General features: G+C 42.5%; 3 protein-coding genes across 5 annotated transcripts; 2 read left to right on the top strand and 1 right to left on the bottom strand.

Moving 5' to 3' along the window:
• Nucleotides 1-1,176: 1,176 nt before the first annotated feature.
• On the top strand, nucleotides 1,177-6,806 carry RB195_012155 (uncharacterized protein; the record flags this gene model as incomplete). 3 transcript variants are annotated; one of them, XM_064193882.1, is made up of 7 exons in its annotated part: nucleotides 1,177-1,259; nucleotides 2,224-2,458; nucleotides 3,083-5,620; nucleotides 5,975-6,057; nucleotides 6,126-6,318; nucleotides 6,375-6,521; nucleotides 6,598-6,639. In XM_064193882.1, 7 exons carry the CDS (start codon nucleotides 1,177-1,179, stop codon nucleotides 6,637-6,639), a joined length of 3,321 nt encoding a protein of 1,106 aa, XP_064051466.1. The 3 variants fall into 3 exon arrangements, with proteins under 3 accessions (XP_064051466.1, XP_064051467.1, XP_064051465.1); XM_064193883.1 differs by lacking the exons at nucleotides 1,177-1,259; nucleotides 2,224-2,458; nucleotides 3,083-5,620; nucleotides 6,598-6,639 and adding exons at nucleotides 6,650-6,701; nucleotides 6,781-6,806 and having other exon boundaries at nucleotides 6,014-6,057; XM_064193884.1 differs by lacking the exons at nucleotides 1,177-1,259; nucleotides 2,224-2,458; nucleotides 5,975-6,057; ... (1 more) ...; nucleotides 6,375-6,521; nucleotides 6,598-6,639 and having other exon boundaries at nucleotides 3,059-5,839.
• A 3,796-nt stretch (nucleotides 6,807-10,602) lies between these two features.
• On the bottom strand, nucleotides 10,603-10,818 carry RB195_012154 (uncharacterized protein; the record flags this gene model as incomplete). Its single annotated transcript, XM_064193881.1, has 1 exon — nucleotides 10,603-10,818. The coding sequence occupies one exon, from the start codon at nucleotides 10,816-10,818 to the stop codon at nucleotides 10,603-10,605; it is 216 nt and encodes a 71-aa protein (XP_064051464.1).
• A 2,461-nt stretch (nucleotides 10,819-13,279) lies between these two features.
• Nucleotides 13,280-15,140, top strand: RB195_012153 (uncharacterized protein; the record flags this gene model as incomplete). The annotated part of the gene is made up of 4 exons (XM_013438699.2): nucleotides 13,280-13,513; nucleotides 14,434-14,516; nucleotides 14,596-14,788; nucleotides 14,847-15,140. The coding sequence occupies 4 exons, from the start codon at nucleotides 13,280-13,282 to the stop codon at nucleotides 15,138-15,140; spliced, it is 804 nt and encodes a 267-aa protein (XP_013294153.2).
• Nucleotides 15,141-15,482: the final 342 nt, after the last annotated feature.

Here is a 15,482-nt window from a genome sequence, read left to right as displayed (position 1 = left end):
CCGCCAAAAGTCCAAAAATGAACAAGAAGGATGAGTGCATTGCTATCACAAACGAGTTATTCCCATATCAAGACCTACGCGGGTTTTGATCTACGGGGAGGGCCGTGAGGTCCCTATATAAGACCCTTGTGACGCATAGTAGTGGTACGTGGTGGTCTGTTGCGTTACCAGGACTAGCTGGTAAACACTAACCAATGTGTTGCTGTTTGAGTTTGCATATCGTCTGGATGCTTTCTGTACGGTGATAAGGCGCTTGAGAGGTTAAGTCACTAATGGCTTTGATTTTTCCAGGCTCTGACGAAGGCGATAGCGCCGAAACGTTAGCCGTTGTTTAATAAAGGCGATCAATAACAATCTTGGCTACAGCTTAGGAAAATCAATTTAAAATAGCTATTTATAATTTTTGCTCTCGCTGAGCATACATAGTTCACAGATTATTTCCACATCTCACAAAGTAGTTCGTGACTACATTTCCAACTACATTTTTGCTTTGTTTCAATTTCATTCATGTAAGTCATTCGAGTAAGTATTCGAGAAGGCTGTGGAATGAATTCTCTCATAATCAACTGCTATTATGCAATTTTTGTGATTTTTTCAATTTCTGCTAATTGTCTACTTATATATTTAATTCAATACAGGTACGATGGTTTGTTTTCAATTTATTTTTGTGCATGATATGAGAAATGTATCTTTTTAAGCTGACCTATAGTTATAGCCGATAAATGACCATCCGTACGATCTAAATTTTGGTTTTTGATTTTTTTAAAAATCGTTTCACTTGCGATGTAAGATGTGACGAGAACCTGCTTACAAATGACGCTATGGAGACACGTTGAGAAAAATCACACTTGAAGTGCATATACGGTAATTCTGCGGTGGTTTATTACTACAGCAGAATTACGGTACATTCCTTTCTAGGAAGATAAGAATTGGTGTGAAATTAATTGCACTTGTGTGATCCGCCGTGTCTGCCGTAAGGATGTGCTCTGACTCTCGAGACTGACCGCAATAAGCTCCACTTGGACAACCATCACAGCTATTCATGAAAGAATCACAAAATTGTTTCAGCTTTATGCCTGGAACTAAAAAATCTACATTTAAATATTTTTAGAAGGATGAAAAGAATCCTAAAGGAAAGAAAAAAACTGTAAAAATTCTTCCAGAAGCCCTCCTTCTATGCATGACTTCAAACTGTTACTAATCAATACTTCTGTAAATCAAATTCTGGGGGCATTGCTTGAAGGATTTCTACAGCAGAGGTATGTTCTTTTGTTATCCAGGACGTTTTGTCTGCGGTACTTGAATAGGCGGGTGAAGCGTAGTCGACAAAAGCACTGCTCTGCACCTGTACGGTCAAAAGTTCGAAACTGCGCGAAGCCAACCAACCCTCTTCATTCCTTCCCAGCCGACAGGTTGTTACCAGACCTGTCTGCGAGGGTAAAAAAGAAACACTAAGCTCACACTCAGCCACCTTTTTTCTGTATGTATGGTCTTCCAGGTGAGATTGATTTTGTGCTTAGTAAAGTAGACAAAGTGCACGCCGTTGATCAATTCCTAAGGAGAGACACATACGCAAGCGACTTCAATTTAGAACAATTTGAGGTTTATGAACGCGTGTGCGTCTGGGGGATGGGGGAGGGGGGTGGTCCTCGATGCATTGAAGATAGGGTTTTTATCTTCCCAGACAGATCCAATGCCGGTTTGTCGACCCCGGACTGACTTGCAGGATGACTTTCTGTTTTTTTTTTGCGTGTTCTCATAAATAACTTGAAAGTTGGATGGTAACTTTAAAGGCATCACCCCACGAATCTGAGGTGGTACGGATTTTAGGTGGAGTATTCGTATACGGGATAGTAGATTATGGAGAGGAGGGTGATTCGGCCCGGAAGATGTGGCTTTGAGCGTTCTGGTGCGCTACTTTCTGCAACGAGTTTGATTGGAGCGCGCCAGCCTTGTGCACGCGCCGCATCTTTTGGGCCGTTTTTTACGGCAATTAGGAAGAAATCGACGGAATCACCCCCCTCTCCATAACCTACTATGCCGTTTACGAATATTCCACCTAGCATCCGTACCACCTCAGATTCGTAGGGTGATGCCTTTAACTCGAATTGTGGTCGATTGCGTTATTCTACGCTTCTAACAAAACTTTGAAATAGTGAAAAATATTTTAAAAGTAGGGTGTTGGATGCGTGTTAATTTGGGACGGAGGAATCTTCTTTACAGGATGCTCCCCTCCGGATCAGTGTTGGCCCTTCTACCAGTAGGACCATGTCGTTACTTTGGACCGATGACATGTTTTGTCGCTTACAATCTCACGGATGCTGTGACTATGAACGTCGCTATCGGATTTTTTCATTCGATGTATTTTCGATATCGTGTGATTGGAAAAAAACAGTTGTCCCGCAAACACGTGAAGATCAATCTTCTCATTACAACAATTCTTCCTGTTATACTATCGGTAGGATTAAATTTTAAATAACCTCGTTTAGATATTGAGCGTCATTATTATGAAGCCTCCACGGATCTCCCTCACTAGAGGGATCACAGCCGGTTAGTCGCGAGGCTACGTGGCGCGTCCCCGGGTGGCGGATAGGGGGCTAATCGCGGACCAAAAGCGACCTTGCGCTTGCCCAGAGACGCAGGTGGATTCAGGGGATGGACTCCCTGTTTCTGCTGAGCCAGGACTGACTCATGACATCCTTGTATCCCACGTCGGTCCGGCCAAAAGCCTGCAATCAAGTGACTGGGAGGTGCAAGGGAGGCGGTTTGGAGTCGCCTCCAACAAATAAGCTCCACATGTCCACACCGGGAGAACGGAAGTTCTCCCAGAAACTCATGGGACTAGAGGCTTGCAACCTGCCCATGGGTTTTAAAATTTTTAAGCAAAACACAGTAATAGAAAAGAGTCTCCTGATTCCGGAGGAAAGCCTGGTACGGTAGCGCCAGGTAGGACGGGGTTGCAGGAGTCATGTAGGCTACCAAAATGGAAAAGGACTAGGATGGCGATCTGTACTTATAACGCACGTACGCTTGCATCGGAGCGGCCATCGAAGATCTGATGATGCAAGCCAAGAAGATCAAGTACGACGTCATCGGACTGACCGAGACGAGACGACGTCACCCTCTCAACGCCGTATATGAAACTGGAGAAGAACTGTTCTTAGGAACATGCGACAGTAGAGGTGTTGGTGGAGTTGGCGTCCTCGTCAACACGAGTATGGCAAAGAACATCGACTCTTTTGAACAACTTACGACCCGAATCGGACGTCTGCGGATGAGAAGATGTGGCCCAATACCAGCTTTGACTATCTTCGTCGTTTACGCTCCAACATCAAGCTACGAAGAAGAAGAAGTCGAAGCTTTCTATATGGACCTGGAGAAGTTCTACCAAGAAGATCATGCCTTCTACAAGGTCATAGTTGGCTATTTCAACGCTAAGGTTGGCCCAAGAAGAACGCCGGAGGAACTTCACATCGGGACCCACGGCCTACAATGGAATGACCAGGGAGAGAGGCTCTCCGAGTTCATCATGACGACTAAGACCATCCATGGGAACTCGCAATTTCAGAAGCCCTCTTCTTTACGCTGGACGTGGGAGTCACCCGGTGGAGGGTACCGTAATGAAATAGACCACATCATCGTCAATAAAAGGTTCTGCCTGACGGACGTCAGTGTTGTACCAAAGTTCTATACGGGATCGGACCATCGCCTCCTCCGAGGAAGGTTTTCCTTCACAAGGAGAGCAGAGAAAGCCGCCAAGTTCAGAGAGAGAAATCCCAGGACTACCATCAACTGGGATCTCTTCGCTACGCTGGCCGGCTTTTGGGAAGATTCTGCAATGGACAACATCGACGAGGAATATGACCGGCTTGTCGAACACCTTCACGACTGCGCGAAGAAGGCTGAGAGTTTTAAAACCACCAGGAGGCGCCTGTCTCTTGAAACTCTTGAGCTGATACGCCAGCGTGGAGCAGCACGAGCCGCAGGGAACCAAGAACTCACGTCCGAGCTCGCAAGGCTTTGCCGAGAGGCGATAAAGGAAGACCTTAAAGGGAGAAGAGCAGAAGTGCTGGCTGAAGCTGCAGAGGCGGGGAAAAGCATCCGCTATGCCCGTCGAGACTTCGCCAGTCGCAAGACGAGGATGACTGCTCTCCGGAACCCAAAGGGAACAGCCATTGCATCGAGAAGGGGGATGGAGAAAATCATCTACGACTTCTACTCTGATCTCTTCGACAGCCATGTCCACTTGCCTCCTCACCATCTGAGGGAAGATGGACAAGTCATTCCAGAGGTTCTCCCGTCCGAAATACGACATGCTATCATGTCGGTAAGAAATCGTACGGCACCCGGTCCCGACAGAATAAGACCAGAACACCTGAAGAGCCTTCCGCCAGTACTCATCAACACCCTGGCGAGGCTCTTTACACGTTATCTGTCGGAATGCAAGGTTCCTAAACAGTGGAAGACCAGCAAGACCGTGTTGTTGTATAAAAAGGGAGATCCACATGACATCGGCAACTATCGCCCAATCTGCCTACTGTCCGTCATCTACAAGCTCTTTACAAGAGTAATCCTTAATAGGATTGAAAAAGTCTTGGATGAAGGACAGCCATGCGAGCAAGCAGGGTTTCGAAAAGGATTCAGCACGATTGACCACATTCACACTGTTTCGAAACTCATCGAGGTATCACGAGAGTACAAGATGCCGCTCTGTCTCACCTTCATCGACTTAAAGAAGGCTTTCGACTCGGTTGAGACGGAAGCGGTCGTGGAAGCCTTGGACAACCAAGGCGTCCCTACTCAGTATATTAAGGTACTTCGAGAGTTGCACAGTAACTTCACGACCGGAATTTCGCCATTCTACAAGAACATCATCATTGACGTGAAGAGGGGGGTCCGACAGGGTGATACAATTTCACCCAAAATATTCACAGCCACCCTCGAGAACGCAATGCGAAAGTTGGAATGGGACGACATGGGAGTGAAGGTTGATGGTCGGCAGCTACACCATTTGCGCTTTGCTGATGACATCGTACTGGTAACACCTAGCATCAGCCAAGCGGAACGAATGCTGACCGAATTCGACGAAACATGTGGATGCATCGGTCTTCAGCTGAATCTACAAAAGACGATGTTCATGCGGAACGGATGGGTCTCGGATGCCCCATTCACGCTCAACGGAACGAACATATCCGAATGCACCAGCTACGTTTATCTGGGTCGGGAACTGAACATGATGAACGACCTGACCCCCGAGCTGGGCAGGAGGAGACGAGCGGCTTGGGGAGCGTACAAGAGCATCGAGGATGTAGTGAAGAAGACCAGGAACACCCGGCTCCGTGCTCACCTCTTCAACACCACCGTACTTCCTGCTTTGACCTATGCTTCGGAAACCTGGGCATTTCGCAAGCAGGAAGAAAACGCAGTGAGCGTCATTGAACGCGCAATTGAGAGAGTGATGCTAGGAGTATCCCGTTTCACGCAAGTGAGGGACGGGATTCGAAGTTCCCTCCTACGTCAGCGATCGAAGATTAGAGACGCCGCCGCGTTTGCCAAGGAAAGTAAAATAAGGTGGGCCGGACACGTGATGCGCTTTGATGACAACCGTTGGACCAGAGCCGTGAGCGACTGGGTTCCCCGCGATATTAAGCGCACTACAGGAAGACCGCCGACCCGATGGTCAGATTTCTTCACGAAGTCCTTGAAAGAAAAATATGATGCTCTTCGTGTCCCACGCGAAAGGAGGAACCACTGGGCTACTCTGGCACGCGATCGGGACAAATGGAAGAATTACTGGCGCCCACTCGACCAGTTCGAAGATCAACGGGAGTCAAGGTGATCAAGGTGATTATGAAGCCTGTGCAGAAGAGAGGCTTGTTGCATCGCATTTGAGTGATAGATGCCTGCAGACTCTCTTGGTCATGCTCGAAGATCATTACTACATACAGTCTTTAAATTTCTGATAATTTTACAGATCGCTCCCTACATTCCACCGCTTCACTTTAATACTGTCATGGAAATCGCAATTCGAGAACATCCAGAGTATAACTTGGAGGAGTACGTTAGCCATGGATCCTCTAAAAGTAAAACGACCACCGCTGTTGCTTCTTACGGAAAAATTCCAGATATGGTCGTTTTGGCGGTTTCTACCCCACAACTGATCCATGCTTTGTAATATGTTCCTTGATTCTATACGCTGTACCTTTTTTCTTGCCTATTGTCATACTGTACTGGAGGCATCTGATTCTAAAGGCGTTTAACAGCCATGGCGGAGGATTTACGGAGAAAACTCGTTCTAGTTCGAGATTATTGCTTAAGGTAATTGATATTTCTGTAGTGATCCACCTAAAAAAGACTAATTAAGGTTATTTTAGGCTTTGACCGCGCAAGCATTGATGCCGTTGCTGTGCACTGTACCATTTGGCCTTCTCTACTTTACAGTACAATTTACTGGACAAAAATTTGCTCCTTTAGAATACCTGTTCGCTGTTTTTATCACTCTTCCGTTTGCTATTGATCCTGTATGTACAATCTATTTTATAATCCCGTATAGAAAGTGGGTAATTGAACATATACGTATAAATCGTGTACGTATAGGATCCGATCAGGCGAGACTTAGTATCGTTAGTACTGTCATGAGTCAAACTAGGTCTCGAGGTGCCAGTGTTGGGTGATGATGTATGAATTTCCGAGTGATGCAAGTATGTGTGTTTGTTTGGATGTAATTATGTGCGTGTATATTTTCCTAATTTTATACTGGATATAACAAAAGACATTTAGATGGAAGTGTTGTGCAAATTTTTTGAAATCACCAATTCCCTACGAAATAGCGATAATCGAGAACGGAAACGTTCCAAAATGTTCACAGTTGCATCTGTTTTTTTGTGAATCTTGTTGCTTTACATGTCAATTGTTGATTGACTGATCGATTTGTAGTAGGCCATGATTATTTTCCAGTACGTTTTTTTCGTATGGAAAATTGTATAGGTAGGTAATCTCTTTATATCATTGGTGGTTAAATAAATTTTAAGCGAAGTTTAACGCGGAAGTTGCTAACTGGGGTTTTGTGGTATTGCTCGACTTTTCTATCTCGGCTAGTGCTGCGTACCTATATCACAAATTTAGGTAATTAAACCATACTTATCATTGTATACAAAAACACGACAGTAAAGGTACAAAGTGGAAGAATTACAAAGAAATTGCATCAATCATGATAAAGGAAATCAACGGAATAAATGTAGAATCCACTGACTCGCTCCTATAACGTTGTCGAGGATTCCATGCGACTCCTTTTTGCAATATATAAAGGACGCGTGCCGCAGAAGCGACAAGGTCCCACAGCTCTCCTCAGTTTCGCGCGCTTTTCGCTCCGCCCAGTTTCCTCGCTACAAAAGGAGCCGTTCCGTGTTTCGAAATAATTCATTCCATCATGTCACCTGGCAAGCGGTAACCTGTACGAGCTCAAGGAGCGGAAGCGATCGATACGAACAACAGCGCAACTTTCGATCAATACTCTCTATCAAAGGGAAGAGGAGGAGCTGCAGTGAGAAAGAGATAACCGGCTTCCCTGAGGCTGTCCGGCGGAGTGGAGCGCAGGCTCCCGCGGCCAGGACTTCGCTCACACGTCCGGGGATTTGTACTTCCCGGGCCTGTAGTGAGTGGCTGGTTAGGCCCCGCCCTCTGAACATTGTATTGTTGTATATTTGTGTAGTTTTGGATGAAGGCTGAGTAAGTACTCAGTGTGTATTGTATACATTCGAGTGCACGGGGGCCACAGAGGAGTGGCTGAGCAAACCATATCTGTATGTAAAGTATATGTATGTTTTGCTAAGTCTCATAGAGCCCGGCAGCAGTGCTCGAGGGGCGGCGGTCAGAGGCACTTCACAAGTGACGGACACACAGTGTACGTGCTGGCATGAAGGCAGAGTAAGGAGAAAGTACAGTGAGGCATGGCGGTAGCCTTGGGGCCTCCAAACAAGTGTCCCGCGGGGTAGGGCGTGAACCATCGATGCCGACGCAAGCCCGACTGGCTACAATCCTCTCGTGCGGATCAACTGGTGCCCCGACGATCCGGACACATCGCACTTCCCTAGGGTGTTAGGGTCCTAGTGCCAGTCCTTACGGGACCCACACATCAATGAGCCTCCGGGACTGGACCTAGGAAACAAGCACCCAAGAATGCGACAAACGTCTTCATGTTTAACATTCCAAGACGACTGCGGTAGATAACATACGAAGGGAACAGAAATTAATAAACTGCATTCCAGATTTGCTACCTAGAATGAGCGCTCATAATGGACAATAAATACCGATAAATACAATAAATACATACAAATAGTTATATCATCCTTTCGATCCATGTCTAATCGATATTTAACGACAACGTTTAAAAAAACGTTTTGACGATTGTACTACGTCGAGAGGCACCGGTGACTCATATCTATGAATACTTTTTTTCCTAATTGCCCATCGTTTATGCGGTTTTATAGCCGCTATGGGAAGACAAATGTTACAAGGAGAGGACACAATGCAAACAATAAAAAATTGCAAAGATTTGTCTTCATGTCATTGAATGTGGTTAAATAAATAATTATTAAAAAGGTTTTTAAGGAAAAAGATCATTAGATCATTATTACACTTGTTTTGTTATTAGAAGTCGTGGAATTGTTATCGGAGATAAGTGACATAACCGTGACCCTCATGAGATTTGTTGGAAAAAAAATTTTAAGAATTTTCAACAAGATTTTTTTAAGAAGTAGGAGGACAAATTTCTGAAATGTTAATGAAATAGTGAAGTAGGAATTCCTAAATAGATTTCAAAAATAAAATTTTACAAATTTTTACAAAGAAAGAATCTCCATACTTCGGTCTGGCACTGGATAAAGAAGACTGAGCATGTCATCTAACTAGCTGTTATTTAGCTCACTTTATATTACTGGCTTTATTTTTTCTTATCTTGGGCACTATCCGGTAATATTCGATCAGAACTAATTTCTAATTCAGTTTCAAAAAAGCCCATCGCTGCGTTGGATTAATATTATATTTATCATCAATTTTATTTAAATTTTATTATTTATTATTGAATTAAAATTATTTAAAATCATTATTTATTCGAAATATTATTTATATTTTATTATTTTTGTTTATTTATTTTAGATTCAAATTAAATTTAAATTAAATAGTATTCTATTTTAAATTGAAATTTCTACATCAAATCAAATCAGAGACATTTTAATTTTTTCTTTTATGTGCTTTTGTCGGGAGAGAATATTCTTCGGTGGAGCAGAAAATTCCTTATAAAGTTCAAAAAGTTTGCAGACTTTGAAGGGAATCTGCAAAAAAGTTCCTAAATGAGGACCCAACGGATTTTTTTCGGAACATATCGTTAAATCAATCTATAGGAGTATCCGCAATTCGAGACTATATTTCACTTAAATGCTCGTCGGACCAACGTAAACATATCTTATATTTTTTAATACTAGAAAAAATTAAACAAAGGGGATATGATTCTTGTGAACGAATGAATCGTTTACCTGAATTGAAAATACGAAAGTACGCAGCTGACCATTACTCTCTGAAATAATTAGGAATTTAAGGATTGATTGTAAAGGAGATCGAGGATTTGATTGAGGACCTTCACATCAAAATCCACCTAGTTTCGATCTACGCGATTAATGGTTTGTATTTCCATCATCCAACAACATTACAGGTTCTATTCATGATCATTAGACAAAATCTGTTAGGTATGTTGAAGCGATTTCTATTCTTTTTTCTGTCAACTATTATGACAGGGATTTATTTCTGAACGCTGTCTCTTTCTCGGGCATTTATTGTTAGAAAATTATTCTTAAATTATTATTAGAATTGAAAATACCATTGCTCTGACTCTCTCTCTCTGACTTTCGAAAATTTGTCAAAGAACAAATAGCGGAAATTTGGCCAGCGAGGCTGAGAGTGAATTTAAGCGAGGGTCCCATTTTACGATAACTTCTACAGAATGATGTCGGAAATAGAAAGAGGAAGGAGGTGCGTGGTGCGGAGATTGCGAACTTTTAATCTAATTTTATTTATACAGACACCATAACAAATCAGAAATCGTGGACATAACTATGCAAAACAAAGAGTCGAGTACAAGGAACCATCAAACAAACTGTGTTCGGTTTTCTTATATGGTAGTCGATAAGTTCGCTCTTGAAATTCTTTCTAGACTGATTCTGAGGATGAATCGAACTCTCCTAGTATTTGACTAGCTCTCCTACATAATATCTCTTAGTAATGTAGATTTTAAATTATTATTCGTAGTGTCGTTTGTTACCGCTATGTCTACCTCGTCGATCACTACTTCACCCTTTTAAATACTTCATGGCTACATTATCAGCTACATTTTTTTGTTTATTTGAATTCGGTGCACAAATCAAACGAATAACAACTGGCTGTTGTAGAATGGGCAGCAACTACGTCGATCCTCTCATTATCAACTGCTATTATGCGATTTTTGTATTCTTTTCAGCTTCAGCTAATTGTTTACTTATATATCTGATTCTCACCAGGTAAGTTATTTAGTGTATTGAATTTTGAATCGAATTTTATTCGATTGGATAATTAGTAAATCACGTGACGTGGATGTGCGGGCCTTAACATCTCTTCCACTCGTTTCGGTTCCTTCCCATTGTCATCCAAGATGTTTTCATGTTTCGTGAATGACGGTGACGAGGTCCTTGAGACATATCCAGCTGAGCTTTCAGCTGGAGCTGGTCCATCCGTGTAGCGAACACCATACTCCATCTCGTCGGCGGTTTCCTCAAGGGCGTTTAGCATCTTTAAGGATCCACTCTAGCGTTCTTCTAGTCCATCTATCGTCGATTCTTCTCATGATGTGACCTGCCCGTCTATGTTTTGCTTTCGATACATATTCTGCTGGGTCGCGAAGACGGGACATTCCTCTTAAGTCGGAGCTACGAAGACCGGCATGGTGTTGTGTGCGCAAGTTAAACTTCTGAAGACATTCCTCAAGAGTTCTGTGGATATGGAGCAGTTTCCTAAACGTGGCAGCGGTTTTTGCCCACGTTTCCGCTACGTACCAGAGAGCCGGAAGAACTGTCGAGAAAAACAAATAGGCACAGATATCTTAGTCTGTCTATTGGTCCGTGGCTTCCCTGACTGGTCCCCACGCAGCTTTCCGTCTCCGGATCTCCTTCTGCCTATGTTTCGAAAGATCCTCCTGCAAAGCCTTTATGCAGCTAGTGTTTTCTACTAACCGCTCAATGTGCGATGCATTCGGATCAAGCCTCAAAGCCCTTCTTCTTTCCAACAATTCCTTGGTGGTCCTCGAAATTCGACTCAACTTTGTCGTGCGCAGCTTTGAGGAGCGTTCAGCACAGGCTCATACCCTTCTGAAGACATACAAATAAGGAAAGGATACTACCGCATCGTCAAGTAGAAACCATCATCGATTGGTGAGTGTGTGGTCGATCTCCTCACGAGTCCTGCCATTGGCGGATTCGCTTGTCCACCGACGACAATCTTTCTTCATGAAAAGAGAATTTCCACGAAAGAGGCGATTCGGACAGCAACCCGTCGAGACGATTGTTGCTTTCACTCCGATCTAGTTCCAAGTCTTCCAATCCTGCATTCCTCTTCTGTGGCCTTTCCTAGTTTTGCGTTAAAGTCTTCGACAACGAATTTGTAGAAAGACTTCTCGTTGCGGATCACCTCCTCCAGCTCCTCGTTAAACACGTCCAATTCAAAATCATCAGCCGCTGATTTTGGTGAGTACTAGTTGATGATACTGATGGGTTTTGGCGTTTGGCGCCGAGGACGGAGGGGAGGAATGGCCAAACGAGGTGACAGGATCTCATAAGAGTTGACAAGATGGACGACAGATGGGTCCACAACAAAACCAACACCGACTACATTTCGCGTGAAATTTGATACGCTCTGCAGCACCGAGAAGGGCAAGCAGATCAGCATCCGTAAAAACTGTTCTTGCGTTGTGAGTACACAGCTTGTGACAGTCTCAAGTCCAGGGCTAGTTGTGCATGTGCAGCCTTGTTCCAGAACCAAAGATGTCCTGAGCAACCTGAGATTTGATCGCCACTCCGTCTGACGTCTGACACGACAGGGCCCAGTGTGCAAGGTACTGAGACAGTGAATATGCTGGAGTGGCAAAAGAACTTTTTCCCTAACTAAGCAGCCTTGCCATGGCGAGCTTAGCTTTCACCGCAGATTGTCGCCCAACCTATATAGATCAAGAAGCCACCTTGCGACATTTTGCAAAGACGGTGGTTAATCTTAGCAGTGGTTTACTCTTAGCTACACTTCCGATTCCAAGAAGTCGGAATGTCGGATGTATCAAACTCCTTCCCAGCTTGGGGACCCTACCGGAAACTCCGCTTTGCATCGCAAAAAAACGACGTTCAGACGTCATCTCCACGCCACTGTGAGGCGTTAGGTAAACTGTTGTGGAGGATCATGTCAACTTTTGTAGGAAATTACTAGAGTAAACCAAAAGGAAATGTAGAGATTGTTTTGGTTTCATATCAACAGCCGAAAAAGTCCAACATCTTCAAAGGTCGAAAGGATGTTAAAGAAGATAATTTTAAAAACTCTTCCAGAAGTCCTTCGTCTATGCACGATTTCAAAATCCTACTAATCAATACTGCTGCAAATCAAATTGTAGCGGCATTGCTTGAAGGATTTATACAGCAAAGGTATATTTCTATGTCTATTTTTTTCTAACTATTACACTATTTCTAATGGATGTTTCAAGTGAGGTAATCAAAGGACTGATGTAGCTAAGTCGGCAGGAGGTTTACCTGCAACTCTACAGTCAATGGTTCGAGACCGTCCGAAGCTAGTCAAGTTATTCATGCACACGGGATCAATTAGTTGTTACTAGATTTGTCTAGGAGGATTAAGAGAACTGTCTAGTTCATCAACTTGCTTTATCTTCTGTGTGTGTGCGGTTCTCTAAGTGACAGTGGTAGCCTCATAGATCCGCGAATGCAGTTGGATAAAGTGGACGTCATTTATCCATTTCTATGGGGAAGTACCATCGCGAAAGGCTTCAATTTAGGATTATTTATGTTTATAAATGATATAAATGTACATAAAAAGTAACAGTTAGTGGTATAGAAATAGAAGAATACAAATAAAACAAAAAATAAATGAATATGAATGGTATTTAGTTGTGGATCTGTAAATGCGCGTGCAGCCTTATACTGCCTTGAAGGAGGTGTGTGCATATCATTCTGGAATGCAATCATATTTTTTTCGCAGGATGCTCCCCTCCAGCTCAGTGTTGGCACTTTTACCTGTAGGACCATGCCGTTATTTTGGACCGACAACATGTTTTTTCGCCTACAATCTCTCGAATGTCGCGAATATGAACGTCGCAATCGGGATTTTTCATTCGATGTATTTTCGATATCGTCTGATTGGAACTGAAGCGTTGACACGAACACGTGTGAAGCTCAACCTTCTTATCACAACAATTCTTCCCGTCATACTAGCGGTAAGATTAATTACTTTTTACAATTTTGTTTTTCAATACAAAATTCCGTGATGTCCGTGATCTCATAAATCATCGCATAATGATGTTTATCCAATTATCTTGATGCTATATCCGTACACAATGTTTTCATGGCTTTTGCTTCTTTCAAAAATAACAAACGTAAAGGTGGTGGCCCTACTTTCACTAAACGCACATAGGTATTTGTCCACATATATTTGGGAAAGTGCGAGCTATATAATCTGCAGTATTAAGGTTAAAGGATAATGTTTCTGGCGTTAGTCAATCCGCTTGCGATGCGCCCCCATGTTCACTTCAATTCAGAATCGTTTGAGGTTTACGAACGTGCAACTGGCCTATACAATGACTTGCGGTGGCTAGCCGGTGTGTCAAGTCAGCGTTTTTATCCTTCCAGACAATTCCAGGTACCAATTTATCGACCTCGGAAGGATGAAAGGCTTGGTGAGCACTAGGGCGGATTCGAACCCCCAGTCGATCGTGCAGGAAGCGGAACCTCTAACAGCCACACTACACCAATCTCCAGTATTATTACCGCATTATTATTATTATTATTATTATTATTATTATTATTATTATTATTATTATTATTATTATTATTATTATTATTATTGACTTTTACGATTATTATTTATTCTTCCTTTTATGTTATATTATTTATTTCATATCATGTTATTTATTTGTATTCTTTTACACTTATTCAAAGGATAAAGTAAAGTATTCTTTTATATTTATCATCTGCGGCTCAGCACGCTGCCCTGCTGCGTTCATAAGCTAATAGATCAAATACTTAGAAGGAACACGAATTTTTAATGGATCTCATATGTCGACCGTGGACGCCTTTAGTCACTACGAAAGATCACATGCTTAGTTCCATACAGTCTCTAAATTCATACTAATTTTAGATTACTCCTTACATTGCTCCTCTCCGTTTTGATACTGTAATGGAAGTTGCCATTCGTGAACATCCAGATCATAATTTAGAAGAGTAAGTTCTCTATGGGTCCCATGGGTAAAAAGTAAAGTTCCTATTCACATGACTTCAGACAAATTCAAAAAAATTGCAGATATGGGCCTTTCGGTGGTTTCTCTTCCACAAGTGATCCTGTGTTCGTAATAAATTCCCTGATTTTATACGCTGTACCTTTTTTCTTGCCTATAGTCATAATGTACTGGAGACACCTGATTCTAAAGGCGTTTAACAGTCATGGAGGTGGATTTACGGACAAAACTCGATCTAGTTCAAGATTATTGCTTAAGGTAATTAATTTTTTTTTTCTGGAAGTGATCTATATAAGTCTAAGTTAACTTATTTTAGGCTCTAACCGTGCAAGCACTGATGCCGTTAGTATGTATTGTGCCAATTGGCCTTCTCTATTTCGTAGTACAATTTACTGGACAAGAACTTGTTGCTCTGGAGTATTTATTCGCCGTATTCGTTACACTTCCGTTTATAATTGATCCTATATGTACGATCTATTTCGTTGTCCCGTATAGAAAATGGATAATTGAACAATGTCGCGGGCATATAAGATCCGCTTGGATAGATCATAACGTAGCTGCTGATGCACCGATAAGCCTAACTGTCGCCCGAGTCACGGATGTGGGTTAGAGTAGGAACAACTACGATTTTCTGTGCATTTCGTATGATTCTTGGATCATTGATGAACGTTCATGGATGTAACGGAAGATCGACGGGTGGCTGAAATAACAAGGAAATTTTTATCGAAGAAACACATCGCTTTGAAATAAATTAATAAAAAATTTTCCCATAATGATCATTGCGAAGGTTTCAAAATCCTCATAATTTCAGCCGTTTTAGTGAATTCCACGGCTTTATTCGTTCAATACCGTACTGTATTGTACCGTATAGTTCTTTTATTTATATATTCACATATAATTATTGTATTATACACTTTCGTTTTTGTGTAATTAAATAAATTGCATTTAAAAT

This window comes from Necator americanus, chromosome III (assembly GCF_031761385.1).
Source record: "Necator americanus strain Aroian chromosome III, whole genome shotgun sequence".
NCBI lineage: Eukaryota > Metazoa > Nematoda > Chromadorea > Rhabditida > Ancylostomatidae > Necator > Necator americanus.
This window is presented reverse-complemented; position numbering and strand designations above follow the sequence as displayed.